Below are 16,796 nucleotides of genomic sequence, written 5' to 3' on the forward strand. Positions count from 1 at the left end.
TATTCAGCTTTGAGTAAAATTATGACTTAAGATGAGAAAAAAAGTTGAGGTTGAACTCTCATAACAAATGTGGCACTTAACCATGAGCAGTTTTTCCTCTCACTTTTGTAGTTAAATCGTTTCCTGTTTTGTTCTGTTTTCATCTTTGTGTCTCTCTGGAAGTCTCATAAGACAAAAAAAACCCTGAGGGTTTTGAAAAAACGTCTTGCTGAGTATAGACTCTTCACCTTAGAAAGGACTCTTATGGTACCCCAGTATTTTGAAACGTGAACGATTAGACCAAACATGGAAGATTTTTAGAATTTGTTTCATGTTTCTTGAAACATATGAAAGAAAAAATAAAAAAATTTCATTCTGTTCCCAAGTTACAGGAACTTTTGACTTGTGCTGTGTCATCGTAAAGAAATTCTGTTGTCCTTTGAGATTCCTTTCATCACAGTTGGCTGTTTTGAAAAACCCAAGAAAAATGCAGATAAATACTTGAATGTAACTGTTTTTGTGACGCTGTAGCCAACGCTCACTTATGCTCCGCTGACAGTGTGAAAGTCATCCCAATGCACTGGTTAGTTTTCATGCAACTGATGTGCAAAGTAATTGCTGGGTGAAGATTGCCGGAAGTATGCCAGGGTATTGTTCCCCTTTAGCTGGTGGCATCAGCAAGTGCAAGTATTCCTCCTGAAGCTGTTATAGTATGGAGACCCCTTTCCTGCCTCTCCCAATCAGTTGCATAAAATCCTACCTCATGGAGCTGTTAAGTAGGCAGGGGAAGAGGGTGACTAAAAGCTGTCCCATCCTCTTCTTGGTCTTCTGCAGAAGCATGCCGCAATCCAGTGTTCCTGGTAGGAGGCGGTAGAGAACATTTGTTTCAGCCACATACCAAAGACATTTTTGTGCTCGAGCATCCCTCCAGGAATAGGGACACTTCATGGTCATAGGTGAAACAACAGCGTACTGTGAACTCTTGGAAGAATACGCTGCCTCTTCCTTGTTGTTTTAGTTCATCCCAAATCAGGCCATGTCTTTGCATGGTGGAGCCTACAGTGTGCAGTACCTAAGGAGAAACCATTGTTTCCATGCCTGACTTCTCAGCAAGCAGCTCCTGTAGTGGAGTACCCATGTGGCAAGCTGGGCAATGGTTTACAACAGCGTGATGAGGGTGATCCATCAGCAGAGTGCTATGCTTGTGATCATTTCTGGAGCAGAGACACAGCTGTGGGGAATAAGACTATGTGTGAAAACATAGCTAGGATAGCAAGGGTGGTAGACTGGGGAAGGCCACACAGATGACTGCCGGATCTGTTGGATCGAACGCATAGAGGTGAAGAGAGACTGGGTCGTCTCGTGTTGTGATGCAGAGGTTGCTTTGCCTTTTGGACAACTTGAGTTCAAGCTCATCATAGCTGGGCACTTCACTTGCAATACACTCGCTCGCTCAGTTCACTGTAGGAAGGCAAATACATGCTTAAGGATGAATTACATTGTCTGGTCAGTATCTGAATAAGAGTCAGATCTTTACATTTGCCTGGGAAACAAGTTCTTAAACTAAAAAGGCTTTAGTGAGATAGGTATTGAAGCTAATGATTACAGAGTAATGTTTGAACCATGTTGTTCACTGTCAGCTAATACAGACTTTGAATTCAGAGTTGTCTACTATTAGAAAGAAGCTGAATGATTCTTGATGAAGGATACAACACTGTCTGGTGCTGTTTGGACAGACACTGGGAGCCCTATATAAGACAGGGATTTTGCCAGAAATTGCAGGACTGGGGAGTAGATCTGAAAGTATTCAAAGTTCGGGGCCACATTAAATAATATAGTTAAGTAGAGTTAGAGTTACCCAATACATTTGCTTAAGAGTTGCATCTTTTGTGCCTTATAGATTGCCCCGTAAAGTAAAGGGGATGTTATTTCCTATAAATAAAAACAGAATAAATGGACAGCTGTATTCTAGAGTGGTTGCTAATATCCTGCAGTTCCCTATAGTATATTCAGGTATCTATTTATGTAGCTGAGATTAAAACCTAGCCATTCAAAGTCCCCTGAAGTTTCTGTGCTGTTTCTAGACCCCGCTCAGAGATATGGCTTTCACATGCTCTTCCCAGAAGGAAGAAGCATTTCTGTTTCATCCCTGTTCTTTTCTTTATGATGCTTTGGACTTCCTTGATTATTATTGGCTTCAATTCTGTCTACCTAGCAGCAATCATGGGAGAGAGTATCTGCTCTTGCATTCTCTATCTTTTAATTTTTATCTTGTTTTGAGAGTATAAATAGATCTCTGCTTCAAAATATCTTCACTTACTGAAAGAAAAAATTCAGGTTGCTGCTGTGTGTAAGAGTGAGAACAGAACAGTTTCTCCAGGGCTACAGTTCAGTGGTGCTTTGTTAACCAGCACTCAGACAGCATTTCAGGGATGAACAGTTGTAACTTTTCTGTTTGTGGGCTGTTTGGGCCAGTCTTGTTTGTCTGTGTGCATGTGCTATTTTTTTTAGTTTTGTTTCTAAACAGCTTTCAAGTTTCTTTTCCTTTATGTCCACAGAGGGGGTTTCGTTTCCGATACGTATGTGAAGGGCCTTCACATGGTGGACTTCCTGGTGCTTCTAGTGAAAAGAACAAAAAATCATACCCTCAGGTCAAAGTAAGTACATAAATCATTAATTTTGCAAACTGAATGCAAGTGTCTTATTTATGTGTATAGGACCTTACTGCATATCCACATAAATTTGTATGAAATCGCTCAAGACTGACTGCATTTCAATCCCAACTTTCAAAATGTAATTGATTTTGAAAAGGAAGTTGTCTTCAGATTTCTGGAGTTATTTTGGCACCGTATTTATCTGCCAGCAGTTGAGCAGTAAGCTTTCCTGCACCTACCACCTCACTGCCCTCATGCAGACTAATGCAGCTCTTCCTTAAGGTGCAGTTTTAGCATAAAGCAAAGCCTGAGCTGCTCGGTTACTCCACTTCTAGCATACTGCAAAGCATGAGTCTGGTCAGTTATTCCACTTCACTCTAAGATGCTATTTACCAAGTTTTCCTTCTTTTTCTGTTCATGTTACTCCTTATTCAATATCTCTAGGATACTCAGTTCTTAAGGACTTAATTTCTTTAAAGTCAATGGAGAACTTCTCATTTTAATAGGAGCAGCATTACGTTGGGGCTTTTTTTCCCTGGAAAAAATTCAAAGAAACTTTCTGTGCTAGCACAATATGAAGATTATAACAGTGATGATTAATCATTCTAGGATTAGAAAAGAACTGTCTTTGCCTATGGTTCTTGCAGCAAATTCTTTTTGCATGGAAGTGGGGAAAAGTTACACTGTGTCTTTTCAGTATTTGTTTAACTTAATGAAAGTCTTAGTCTTGGTATTGCATTATCTCTTTGAACTATTGCACTAGAGATTGTCTCATGAGGAGCAGGGTGTTGTGGTTTAACCCCAGCCAGCAACTAAGCACCACGCAGCCACTCACCCCTCCCAGTGGGATGGGGAGTAGGATTGGAAAAAAAAAGTAAAATTTGCAGGTTGAGATAAGAGCAGTTCAATAACTACAGTAAAATAAAATATAATACTAACAATAATAATAATAATAATATAGTAATAGTAATGAAAAGGAATATAAAAAAAAAAAAGATAAATAAAACCCAAGAAAAGACAAGTGATGCACGATGCAATTGCTCACCACCCGCTGACGGATGCCCGAGCAGCGATCCGCCCCTCCTGGCCAACTCCAACCAGTTTATATGCTGAGCATGACGTTCTATGGTATGGAATATCCCTTTGGCTAGTTTGGGTCAGCTGCCCTGGCTGTGCTCCCTCCCAGCTTCTTGCACACCTGCTTGCTGGCAGAGCATGGGAAACTGAAAAATCCTTAACTTAGGGTAAGTGCTACTTAGCAACAACTAAAACATCAGCGCGTTATCAACCTTATTCTCACACTAAATCCAAAACCCAGCACTGGACCAGCTACTATGAAGAGAATCAACTCTATCCCAGTCGAAAGCAGGACACAGGGTTAATGTGTTTTAATTCTGGTGTTATCTCCTACTCTGTCCTTTACGGGGAGAGAAGGGGAGTGAAGAGCGGCACGCAGTCAGCCTCTGTCTTGGTGTGTGCCACTCCTCAGCTTTCTCTGCAGTATGTGTGTAGTTCTTCTGCAGTTCTTGAGAAAGGCTGGAGTTTGGAACAGTTGTGTCTCCATAATGAATCAGTATGAGCATGACTCAATGGAAAGTAATCAGCACTGGCTGAGATAGCCTAGGGTGTTAGTCTTGCGAATTGAGAAGAGGCTGGGAAAGCTGATTTCATATAGCCTTGCAAAACTATGAAAAATTGCTAGCCCAGGCAAAAGATCTGCTTGCTTTTCCCTTTCCTGTTGTGATGGTAATGATGAACCAATGAATGAGATTTCACTGGTATGTTCAGTTATGAAATAATTTACCTCAGTTGAGCCAGATCTTTGGATTCCAATCCAATCTGTATTGGTAATAATACAAATGATTCTTTATAAAGGTGTGATGGGTCACACAATAGCATGACAAGGAGATAAGCAATGAGGAGTTATACAGGAAATGGAATTTCTCCGTGAGTAAATTAGAAAGCAAAATGTTCTTTGGCATTCCATCAAACCTTCTGTTTTCATTGATCATCAGACTTTAATTTCTTCTAAAGCTTCCCCCCCCATGTATCCTTCCCCTCCCTCCCTCTAGTCCTGCTGTGTGCATCTGGGTTTTTTCTAGTACAAATCCCCACATGGCAACACCTGCTGGGAGAGGCTGGCAAGGGAACACAACAAGTAAATTCCTCAAGGCCATTGCTTGTTAGTGCCTGTTCTTGATTCAAGTGGTGCCAGTAAGGACAGAAGTATTTCACACCTTTTCCTGTAAGTCTCTTCTGTGTTTTGTCAAAGGGTGCTCACCTTGTCATAACTGAGGTGAGCACAATTGAAGATTGCTATTTTTTGTTGCATTGGGGTTTTTTTTTGTTTTCGGTTTTTTGTTTGGGTTTTTTTTTCATCTTGTGCCAAGGCTTTCACCATAAAACCTCCATTAGTTGATCACAGTGCTGTGAACGGACAGTAGCGTGAGCTTTGGCTGTACTGTAAAAAGGAGGATTTGTGACAGATCTTTAAATCTTGGCCATGGTGTGGTCAGTGCAGCTCACATTGGGATCTCTCTTCTGCTTGGCCAACTGCACAGAAAGCTGATGTAATTTACCAGTAGCTACCACGGGATATCCTGAAAATAGACATCTTCAGTGCACAAAAAAGCATTGCAGTTTATCTACTCCCTTTTCTTAGGATTATGGATTGGAGGCCAAGAGGAAACACGTTTATCTGATACGACCTTTTGCATAATGTGAACTGTTCAACTTCATCCTTTTTTTTTTTTCCTGCACCCAGTCCCTAACTTGTAGCTGAGCTGGAACACATCAAGATGTATCTTTCATTTAAAGGCTGGAGTGCTGAAGACTTTGCTATGTCTCTAAGCAAGATGTTTTGGTAGTTAATTACATATTTAACCACCTCCTGTATAGTATATTAGGAGATGGTTTACGTCAGGAGTTAGTGTAGCAGTTCTGCAATGCCAGTCTTTACACTTAAGACTAATCTGCACTGGCCAGCAAGGTGGAATTGATTTAAAATGTCGTTTTAATAGCACAGTCATGACAAACGGAGTCTAGATAACAGTAGTATTTTTCTATGATAGCAAAAATGGGATTAATTAATCTTTATGGTTTATGGAATTATATTCCTTTGTTTAACCCTATCTTTGCTAACAGTAATCCTATTATCATGTACAAAACATCTTACATTTTCAGAGGATTTTATATAACACTGCATGTAGTTATGGAGAGCAGAGAAGTTGTAGATACTGAACATGTTATAATGAAGTTACATTTCATGACAAGTTTCATGATTACAATAGAAAGCTACCTAAAATTCTTCATTTAAATTTCATTTTCATCTGCTTAGTGTAAGTAACACAACACTGGAAAATTTTGCTGTCTAGAACCGTTGAAATCAAAGCTCCTGAGCTGCTTATTCATCGTTAGCTTTTTGTCCGGGGGAAAAAACAATCAATAGTATAAGAAGAAAGGATAAAACTGGATTGTCTAATATTATCACCAGCTTACTTAACTATCTAAATTTTTTATTCATAATTTGCTTGGTTTTATGTATTTGAAAAACTGTGAGAAAACTTGCGCAGAAAATTTCCACTGGCCTTCTTACACATTTACCATGTGTCTCCTGATCTTGCATACTGATGTTAGTGTAGGCATATTCATGTTTTACACTGAAGTACTCGATCCAGTTTTGGGTGTGAAAAGAATTTGCTGGAAATAGTGGTGTGAAGGTAATGTCCTGAATCTTCATCTCCTTGGGGGCAAATCTACGTGGGTGGCTGCAAACTCAGGTTGCCTGTTCTCTGTGAGCTGGATGTAGATCAGCTCCAGCCCAGAGACTGAGTAACCGATTGTTCAGAGGTGTGCCCGAGCTAATGTAATGTGCACCATCTCTCTGCCAAAGGGTTTGGACATTGTGCAGTTCAGTTTGCGAGTCGAAGCTGTGTACCAGCTAGGCAGCCCTGAACGCAGGCACCTGAACAGGAGAACTGCCCATCCAGTCATGTCCTGGGGCTGTCCTAAATTATACCTCAGTTTGGAGATAAGCTTTCTTATTGAAATCGGGGATTTCGGCACATACTTCAAGTTGGGAGGGGAATTTATGGAAAATCAGTCGAGTTACTTTGTTGATGAGCCTTCTTGGTGAAGAAAGGAGCCGCATATTTGCTTTTTTTCCCCCCATAGGAATTAAATGGTAGAGTGAAAGATCACTGATTACAAGTTAAAAATTCATTTAACAGCTGAATTAAGGAATAAACATGAGACAAGAATGAGCAGACTTTTTGTTGTAAATCTTTACCCCTCTTAAAAACCTGTAGTGAACCAAATTCAGCTAAAGCTAAATTAGGTGAGATTTGTGATTTTTACTGTTATAGTTAATTTGGCTGAATATGGGGCACTGAGTCCCTTTAGTTGGGCTTCTGAAGCAGAGCACCTAACTCCATATTTTTGGCACGAGAGTGAGCTCACATGCAGAGGATCAGAAGATCTTCAACTCCCATTGGTTTAAATTACTTTACATTGCTTATTCTTAGACCTCTGAGTAAGTATTCAGTTGCCTAAACGATTCGTACCACATCTGAAATATTTTGTCTTAAACTAGCAACTGAAAAAAAAAATTACGCTACTCCGTGAAAACATACTGTTTATAAAGAGTGAGTGATGCCTCATCTGTGGAACACCTTTTGTATGCATGTATTGAGGACAGCACTACTCACACTCTGAAGGTTAGGCAGGATTGGGGCTATAATTGCTGTAACAAAGTGATTAGAAAGAGAAATAGGTATTTTTGTAGTTGCTGGCTTTGTAGGTTTGCCACGGTCTTTTCCATCATTTGCTTTCTGTTGTTGACCAGTTGGTTTCACTTCTTGCTTGTAAGAGTAACGGGGAAAAAACATCTTTGAAGTAGGAAAGCGTTCTTATAAAGTTTTTGTGAAGTTTCAGAAACGATTAAAAATTGGCTGGGGTCTGGATTGCAGGAGGATGTGAAATAACTGAAAAAACTTTCAACTATTGTTTTGAAATTGACTCGATTTCAAGTTCACAGGGTCCTTTTAATCTCTCAGACAAATCTCTCAAACAGAAACAGCAGATAAATGTGAGCCTGCAGCATTTTAACTTTATCAGGTTAGATCAATTGAATGCTGCTTCAGTACAGGGTGTAATCAAGTATTACAGCTATGCTCTTCCCAGGAACTCCTTAGCTTCTTTTTTCTCCCCTATCTTTAATTTGAAGTTCAGTAGCTATTTTTTTCAGATCACAGCTCTGATTTTGAGCAGTACAGCACCCACATGCTATCTCCCTCTCATGTTGACTATGTTTTTGTGTCAGCACCATAATCCTTAGGTGTCTATAGGTAGTCAACATTGTAATATACTGTCTACCTTTTAATGCCTTTGACAGTGTTTTTAAGTTCTTACGTAAAAGGTGGTAGTTATTTGTACATCTTAGTGCCAGAATAAATCTTAAGTTATTCTGAAATTGTGGCATCAATGATTCAAAGACACTGCAAAATTATTTCAGACTTAATTTATGGTACATAAGGATATTTAACCACTGAGGCTATTTTGCTGGGCGCTGAGATAAGCTGGATGTCTCAAAACCAAGTAGGAAAGTCTGTCTATAAGAAATATAGGTAGGAAACAGTTCAGGGACATTCTGTAGCCTTTGCAGCATAGGACATCAGACTGGATGACAAAAATAGTCCTTTCTTGCCTTATGACCTACATAAGGTATTACGTTTTAAGAACTCTTTTGTTTTTCCCCTGAGAGAGACTACAAAGATCATGCTGAGCTGAGTAACAGGGGGAGATTGCAATCTGGTTACTGCTGCAGTTGTATGTTCTGCTTTCAGAGGCTGGAAAGTCCTTGACGTGCAGCAGTCCTACCTACAGTTTTACTGTGGTTTCTACAGCTGATGAAGGATTGTCTTGAACTTTTCTGATGTGATACTAGAACATACATGTTACTCATAATGAATATAATGCTATAGATGTGCTGGGAACTTTGTAGCAGGGAAAGGCTTGTTTAGTGAGGGATAAAATGAAAATAATTTTTTTAAAGCCCCCCTCTTGAAAGTTAATAGTAGTGGTGGTGGTGACATGTAGCACCAAACGTAATCATTTTTATTTTCGGATGACTTTGTGAAAGTTACATAGGGATCCCTGCATTTTCTCACTGGTAAATGGCAGAAATGGTGAAGCAGTGATTATTCTGCATCTCTCTATTGTTTGAGTCCAGGAGGGATTACAATTTGGAAACAGGAGGGAAGCATGAGTACCCCATGTTTTGTATTTTAGAAACTGCCCCTTGTAAAATACACATTGATACGGTATTATATAGTTAACTAGCAGGCAGTGAGTAATGAGAGGACTTTTGCACACCTGTTCTTCCTGGAACAGCTTTTTCATAGTTGGGATTTTTTTTGCTTTTAGCAGTGAAAAGGAAGACGGGGAGGGCATGCGTTGTACGTACACAGAGTCTTTCAGCTGTGATGGAATGAGTTCAAGAGAGGGGTTAACTGGAGTGAAGGAAGCTAGCAGGACTTAGTAATGTGGTGAAATCATGGCAATCCCTGGTTATCAGCATTTTATCAACAATATAACCTTAAGTATTCAGTTCATCACTGATTCATCACTTTAATGTTTATCGTGATTCTTTAATACCTTGGCTGATTAGATCTATAAGCTGCTGTAATACAAAGAACTTTGCCCAAGGCAAATTAGAAGAAAAATTAGAGGAGGAGGGAAAAAAACCCAACATTGATAAAAGGGTTAATTAAGTGAATTGGAAGGGAAGGTACTGTTTACTTTTTTCGAAGTGGGGTAATTTTATATTCAGCATAATTTGAAGGTGGTGTGTAACTGATAACTGACTTGAAGAGTATTACTTGTGAAAAAAGAAAATAAAGTTCTAAATAATATGTGTAAAGCAACTTACCAATACGGTATATTGTTAATAATTTTAGGTTTGTTTTTGAGGCATTACTTGACATCACAATTTTAAAAGCTATTTAAAAATGTATGGTGATTAGAAACTATAACAGGGCAAAAAAGCTTTGTAGTCCTCCGGAGTTGGCTATACTAAGGCACCCAGTTTATCATAGTTCCAGTCCTGCAAAATCTTAGGTGGGGATTTAGCATATATCCTCCTGTACACTTAAGGGAAATATTTACTGGACTGGGTAATATGGGTTGATGTAGCATATTGAACTAACAAAATACCTATGAATATAGAATTAATTCATTTTAAAATCTCTACCTGAAGAGTCATTGTAATGAGGCCAAAATGTTTTAAAACAATCATAATATTTAAAAATAATTTTTAGGTGTTTTCAGATTGGGCAAAATAATGCAGGGTTTTTTGTTAAATACATACATTTTCTGTATGCTTCTTAACATGTAACAATGTTTATTGTGAATTCGATGTACTAATTGAAATTTAAGGAGAGCAATGTGGAGTAACTGGCCAGAATGTAAAACTGAGATTCATGATTTGGGAAACAGAAGGTTGCTTTCCTTTAGCTTTGTTTTATTTCTTAACTTTTTTAGTCACTAGTCCTGCCATTTGTATGTCAAGTTTAATTACAAAAAAAGTTTTGGCTTTTCTTTGTGATGATCTGGTACAGTTAGTTTGTCATTTGTATTTCATGAGGAAATGCATACACATTGCTCCTATGTAAGTTCGATTGTACTTAGCTGACAGAAAATACTCAACTGGAATCATTACTTGTTCCATTAAAAAAACACAAACAAACAATGCCACATTTTTTTATATTTATTTACAGATTTGCAATTACGTTGGACCTGCAAAAGTAATCGTCCAGTTAGTTACTAATGGGAAGTACGTTCACTTACATGCTCACAGCTTGGTGGGTAAATTTTGTGAAGATGGAGTATGCACGGTTAATGCAGGACCTAAAGATATGGTTGTAGGGTAAGTCTGTCAACTCATTTGTAAAGCTGGGCTGAGGGGGAGAGAATAAAGTATAAACACTGTAAGAAGCAGTACAAAAGTACCACTGAGAGGGAGCTAAGTGGAGCACTAGTCTTCACACTCTGATCTGTGTTTTCTCTGTATCTTAAATAGAAAAATAAAGGAGGTTTCTGTCTACCTTTGTAGAATTTGCCCTAAGCAAGCTAAATAGGTTTAAGCGAATAATTTTCACTTAGAATTTGTAGACTTTCAATCTCTTGGTGTGCAGTCCAAATTTGTGTTGTAAGCCCATTCTTTAAAATGTAAGTAGTTTTGATTGAAGAGAAGAGACTGTAAAATTACTGAAGAAAAGCTTTTGTTACCATTTTGATCAATATTTTACTTTTGCTGAAATCTGCCAATAGGAATATAGTGAAGAGAAAAGCATTAAGAAAATAGGGTTAGTAAATTTGAAATTAATGCAAGACACGTATAAACATGAAAATACTAAATGAGTCAAACTTTTTAAGTTTGAAGCAGTAAGATTGTAGTGAAATTGTAGTTGGTCTGTTCTTGTTTAATTTAAAAGAATAATTGTTTATATCAGTAAATGGAGCTGAGGCTCCTGTCTACGTTTTCAGGCTTAGATCAGGTTTCATGCTGGCTGTGAGTTTTAGTTCTGTGATCTCAAGAATGTCTTTGTTGGTGAAGAAGATGAAGTTTGAAAAGCTGAGAAGGTTGGGAGAGAGAGATTCTTTTAAACTGTAACTTTTGATGTCCAAGCCCAGTGCACTAACTTTACCAAGCACAACAATTTAAATAGCTTTATTTGAAATGCTCCTTTTCATCTTGAAAAGTTTGGCTCATTTCCTAACCTGTCTTGTTTTTCATCAGATGTTTAGAAACAGCTTTCTTGTCCTCAATCGACCCACATGAAAATTGAGTTATTGTCTTGTTTTCATACTTCCAGATCTAATTGATTTTTAAATGTGCCAGGAGATTTTTACGAAAGCAGATCTTGTATTATGGAAGTTTTCATTCGAATAGATACCTGAAGTGTCTTGCTGAATGTCCAGAGCCTTGCTTAAAACATTTCCTTTGGAAAATGTTGCACTTTTTTTAGCTTCTTAGCTTGCTCTCCAAATCATTTTGAATGGATGGAGCTTATTCTGAGCAGTTGCTCTGCATAACAGCCATATAGAATGACATATTAATGTCATTGCTGAGACAGAGCAAACAAAGTGTGACAAGCAGATTTTCAAATGTTTTGCTTCCACAGTGTAAGTCTGAAACCTAGTAGATTACTACTTATGCCATGGGAAAATCCCATGCACCCATACGATCGCTGCCATATAATAGTGCACATTTTACATGTTTTGTAAGCTTGGCTGAATTTTTCTTGCTGGAAAATTTGTCCTCAAGAATTAATAGTGCCTAAATAAGCCTATAGAGTCCCTCCATTGACTTCAGTTGTGTAGCTGCCTCTGGTAAGAGAGAGACTGCCTGCTCCAGGTTTGGCATAAAGCATTAAGAAAATATTTCCCTTGATCAAAATTCGGCAGGTTTGCAAATCTTGGAATACTTCATGTCACAAAGAAGAAAGTGTTTGAAACTTTGGAAACACGCATGATAGATGCTTGCAAAAAAGGATACAACCCGGGACTCCTGGTGCATCCTGAACTTGGCTATCTGCAGGCAGAAGGATGTGGAGACAGACAGCTAACTGGTATGTAGAAATGATGGCCTGATTTTAATAGGTCCTCTACTGAAAACAGGTTTAGCTTCTTGTCGTGGTTTAAGCCCAGCTGGCAACAAAGCACCACGCAGCCGCTCGCTCACTCACTCTTCCCCCTGGTGGGATGGGGAGGAGAAAATATAATGAAAGGCTCCTGAGTCGAGACCAGGACAGGGAGGGATCGCTCACCAATTATGGTCACAGGCAAAACAGACTCGACTTGGGGAAAAAAAGAAATCCATTTAATTTGTTACCAATCAAATCAGAGTAGAATAATGAGAAATAAAACCGAATCTTAAAAGCACACCTTCCCCCCGCTCCTCCCTTCTTCCCGGGCTCAGCTTTGCTCCTGATTCCTCTACCTCCTCTCCCCCCAGTGGTGCAGGGGGATGGGAATGGGGGTTGGGGTCAGTTCATCACACGTTGTTTCTGCCGCTCCTTCCTCCTTGGGGGGCGGACTCCTCACACTCTTCCCCTGTTCCAGCGTGGGGTCCCTCCCACGGGGGTCAGCCCTCCACGAGCTTCTCCAGTGCAAGTCCTTTCCACGGGCTGCAGTCCTCTGTGAACTGCTCCAGCGTGGGCTTTCCCACGGAGTCAGGGCCTTTTCCGGGCCGAGCCACCTGCTCCAGCATGGGGTCCTCCAGGGGCTGCAGGGGAATCTCTGCTCCACCGTTAACCTCCATGGGCTGCAGGGGGACAGCCTGCCCTCTCACCACGGGCTGCAGGGGAATCTCTGCTCCGGCGCACCTCCTCCCTCTCCTTCTGCACTGACCTCGGTGTCTGCATGGCTGTTTCTCTCGCATCCCACTCCTCTCTTCGCTGCAGCTCCTCTCCCCTTTTAGCAGTCTTTTTCCCCTTCTTAAATATGCTATCACAGAGGCGCTACCACTGTCGCTGATGGGCTCGGCCTTGGCCAGAGGCGGGTCTGACTTGGAGCTGGGGAAGCTTCTAGCAGCTTCTCACAGGAGCCACCCCTGTAGCCCCTCCCCTGCTACCAAAACTCCGCCACACAAACCCAACACACTTCTGAAAACACAGATTCTTAGCCAGAAAAAGGCCTTGGGTAGGAAAACAGCCTATGGCTATGTGCTTTAAGAGGTGGTGTGTTGTTGCCATGTTTTAGGGAATCTGAAAGAAATAGTCTTTGCTGTCAACATACACATGAGAATGGAGCAACTGCCTTCCATATCTGCCTGTACCTCTGCACCTATATTTCATTGCTCTTGTCCTGTTTAATAAGCTGATAAATAGAGTCATTTTGCATTATTGCTGCAAGACATAATATCCTTAAGTAACTGAGGGACCTTCTTTTGAGAATACTGTTTCATTCAGCTGCATTTCACCCATATCCCTGTAAAACCTGTGGTCTATGTTCCTTTCAGGCACTGTATAGAGGGGCCAGCCTTCTCTTTATCACTCTAATACCAGGCATTCGACTGTCCTTAGGGGCAGCCTTTGTCCTTTTTGCAACCTTTATAAATTGAGAGCAGAAAATAATCATTTTCTGTATGTCTCTTAATTATATACCTTATCTTAAATAACATCTGATGCACAGACTGCAAGATGATGGAGTATATTGTGAATAGCTGCTCCTCTCTGCTTAAAAATAGAGAAGCCGATGGATACTAAATGAAAACATTTCCTCGCTATTGGTGCCTTTTGATAGTAATGTTTGGAAAATGCTCTCTCTGTTTTGTTATGGGTCTCCTACCCCTTGTGTTAATTCATCTGTCCTCTTACCGGTTCCAGAACGAGAAAGAGAAATTATTCGTCAGGCAGCAGTACAGCAGACTAAAGAAATGGATCTCAGTGTGGTGCGTCTTATGTTTACAGCCTTTCTCCCTGACAGTAATGGTAGTTTCACACGGAAACTTGATCCTGTTATATCAGATGCAATATATGACAGCAGTAAGTATATTTGGCTTTAATTACTTTTTTAATAAGGGGCAAGCTTTTGTACATACAAAAATGATATGTAGATATTGCTATACGTAGACTCATCTAGCCCTGCTGCTTGCCTGTTATTTGATCAATAACAAGTAGCCCATGGATAATTGGCCCCATGTCTATGCAAGTACACACGGTATCATTCTGGTTTTTAATAGATGGTGATGTAAGCTGTAAAGGAAGATTTTATTTTACTGTTAGCATGTTTAATCCTGCCACTTTTAGTATGAGGATTTTGTAAATTCTTGTTATATTCATCAGAAATGCTTGAATTTTGCAGAGTTTTCAGTTGCTTTCTATGACAAAGCCTTGCCGCACAAGATGTGAGGAAAAAATTACTTTGCTTCAATCCTGTTGAGAATTTGACACCTTTCAGTTTTGCTGGCCATCTGCTTGTCCTTGTTTTGTGAGACTCACACAACTGGAGTTCTCAATCCATTTCTTTTAGACCTATCAGTATTTTTTATATTTCTGTTACATCCCTCTATTTGTCTTTTTTCTAAGCGAATCTTTTCACTTCATGTTTTCCCTTGTGCTTTTCGATTATACTTACTCATTTTACCTGAACACTTTCTGCTGCCTGAGTTTTCTTCCCTGTAACTGTGGATTACCATGTTCCTGATAGTCATTCTGTAATGACTCAGAAAAAGTACCATTTTTTTTTCTTTGCGAAACAGTCATGTCTATATCATTGCTTTTTAAGGACAAAGTCTAGATGAAAAGATATTAAATGCAACTGTTCTAATATAGTCTGTTGCTTGCTATTAATTGGGGGATGTAGTGATGTAGCACAGCCATTTTGCATATATTCACTGAGTGGAAAAAAAAGTGATGTCTGCTGTTCCTATGGCAAACATGACCTGCATTTTCTGGATGAGAAAACACAATCTTTTCATCTGGATGCTGAGGTGATTTACCAAGCAGTGTCTTTAAGGACTCTTGATTTTCATTAGAAACAATTACAAATTCCATTTGTTTTCATTACTCTATCTCACACCTGCATAATGATAGAGAATATTTGTAAAGCAAAGAGGAGGACAAAGCATCAACAGAAGTAGAGCATGTATCAAGCCATCCCTATAAAAACAATTGAAGTTATCCTTCTGAATCTGACCATCAAAATTTTGACTCCAACTAAGGAGACGAGTAGAGGGGAAATATTGTATGCATGTGTCTGCTGTTTTAAGTTGCTACATAGATGTCAGTTACTAGTTTCTGAGCTCCCAAGGTGAATTCTTGGTTGGTATTTCCAAAAGATTTTTCTCGGTTTTTGTTTTTTTCTAGTATTCTTCATTGGCACCATTCAGGCCTCTTCCACAGAGCAGACACAACTTGTGGTAGCGTAACTGTCTATCACAGCTGCTTTTACTTATCAGATGATAGTTCTGTCTTGAGGACCAATAGGTATCCGTTGATGCCTCTACTAAGATCCGTGGAGGTGGACTTTTTGATCACAGTCCAGTATGTTGGCCAAGGACTGACAATGCTTTCAAGTAAGCCACAGTGTAAAGCAAAGCATTGCGTATTGCATTCAAATAGTGAGATACAGGGAACAGCTCTCAAGAGTGTCACACTGTCAAGAAAGCAGGAAAGAAAAAATTATGTTCTTTTGTAATGCACTCTTGTCATAAAGTTAGTACTAGTGCAGAGCGCTGAATGCAGTTCACTGCTGTGCTACTTTACTAGTGCAGTAATTGTGCTGGAACGGCCAGGGCCTTATTTTATAGTTCACAGTTCAGTTAAAGCTTAGAGGATACAAGATTATGCCTTTCAGATGAAAAACTGTTGATTTATTCATGTTTAAAAAAACATAGACAAATTTAGGTAGGTTGTGTTGGAGGCTTGTCTTTCTGTTGCATTTCTGTGTGTTGTGCTTGGGGTTTTTTTGAAAGCTAAAACTGTTACGAAGGTAAGCGGTTTTTTTAATCTTTCCTTTCAATAGAAGCTCCCAATGCCTCCAACTTAAAAATTGTAAGAATGGACAGAACAGCAGGGTGCGTAACAGGAGGGGAAGAGATTTACCTTCTCTGTGACAAGGTTCAGAAAGGTAAGAGTCCTGAGTATTGTAAGGCACACCAGGGTGTTCATCTGGAGTACACATGAAGCCTGCTGTGCTGCCTTAGTATTCTCCCGCTCTGATAGCACAGCAGGATTTGTAAGCACTCAGCCTTTCTGGAAGTCAGGCCAGCAGTCCAGAAAATGAATAAATCAAAATAGTCTGTTGCAAAGCAAATTCAGCTTGCGTTGCCTCCACAGAGACCATGTGATCATCTTCGTTCTCAAATTTCTACCCTTGCCCATGTTCTGGGTTTTTTGTGGGTGGTGGGTCCTGGGTGATGTTTGACTCCATTAACTAACTCCTGCTCTGAATTATTCTAAAGTTTCTGATTTATTATTAAGTTCCTGATTATAAAAAGTAAGTATGAGCATTCTCTGTTAACCACTGATGGGAACTGAATGTGTTCAGCACTGCCGCTAGTAACTTCATTTTTATGTATATGCTAATGGTAGAGATTACTTGCTGTAAAAAGATACTTCTCACAGACTCATTTTGGTAATTTCTGCTCATGGCTATGAA

General features: G+C 39.6%; 1 protein-coding gene across 1 annotated transcript in view; it reads left to right on the forward strand.

Annotated features, from left to right (window-relative positions):
• The window catches only part of NFKB1 (nuclear factor kappa B subunit 1), a 63,113-nt gene that overhangs the window by 22,923 nt on the left and 23,394 nt on the right, over positions 1-16,796 (forward strand). Inside the window, 5 exon segments of the mRNA XM_050895401.1 lie at positions 2,538-2,636; positions 10,409-10,557; positions 12,099-12,262; positions 14,021-14,179; positions 16,161-16,265. Coding sequence (XP_050751358.1) covers positions 2,538-2,636; positions 10,409-10,557; positions 12,099-12,262; positions 14,021-14,179; positions 16,161-16,265 — 676 coding nt within the window.

The sequence above is a fragment of the Gymnogyps californianus genome, chromosome 4 (genome assembly GCF_018139145.2).
Source record: "Gymnogyps californianus isolate 813 chromosome 4, ASM1813914v2, whole genome shotgun sequence".
NCBI lineage: Eukaryota > Metazoa > Chordata > Aves > Accipitriformes > Cathartidae > Gymnogyps > Gymnogyps californianus.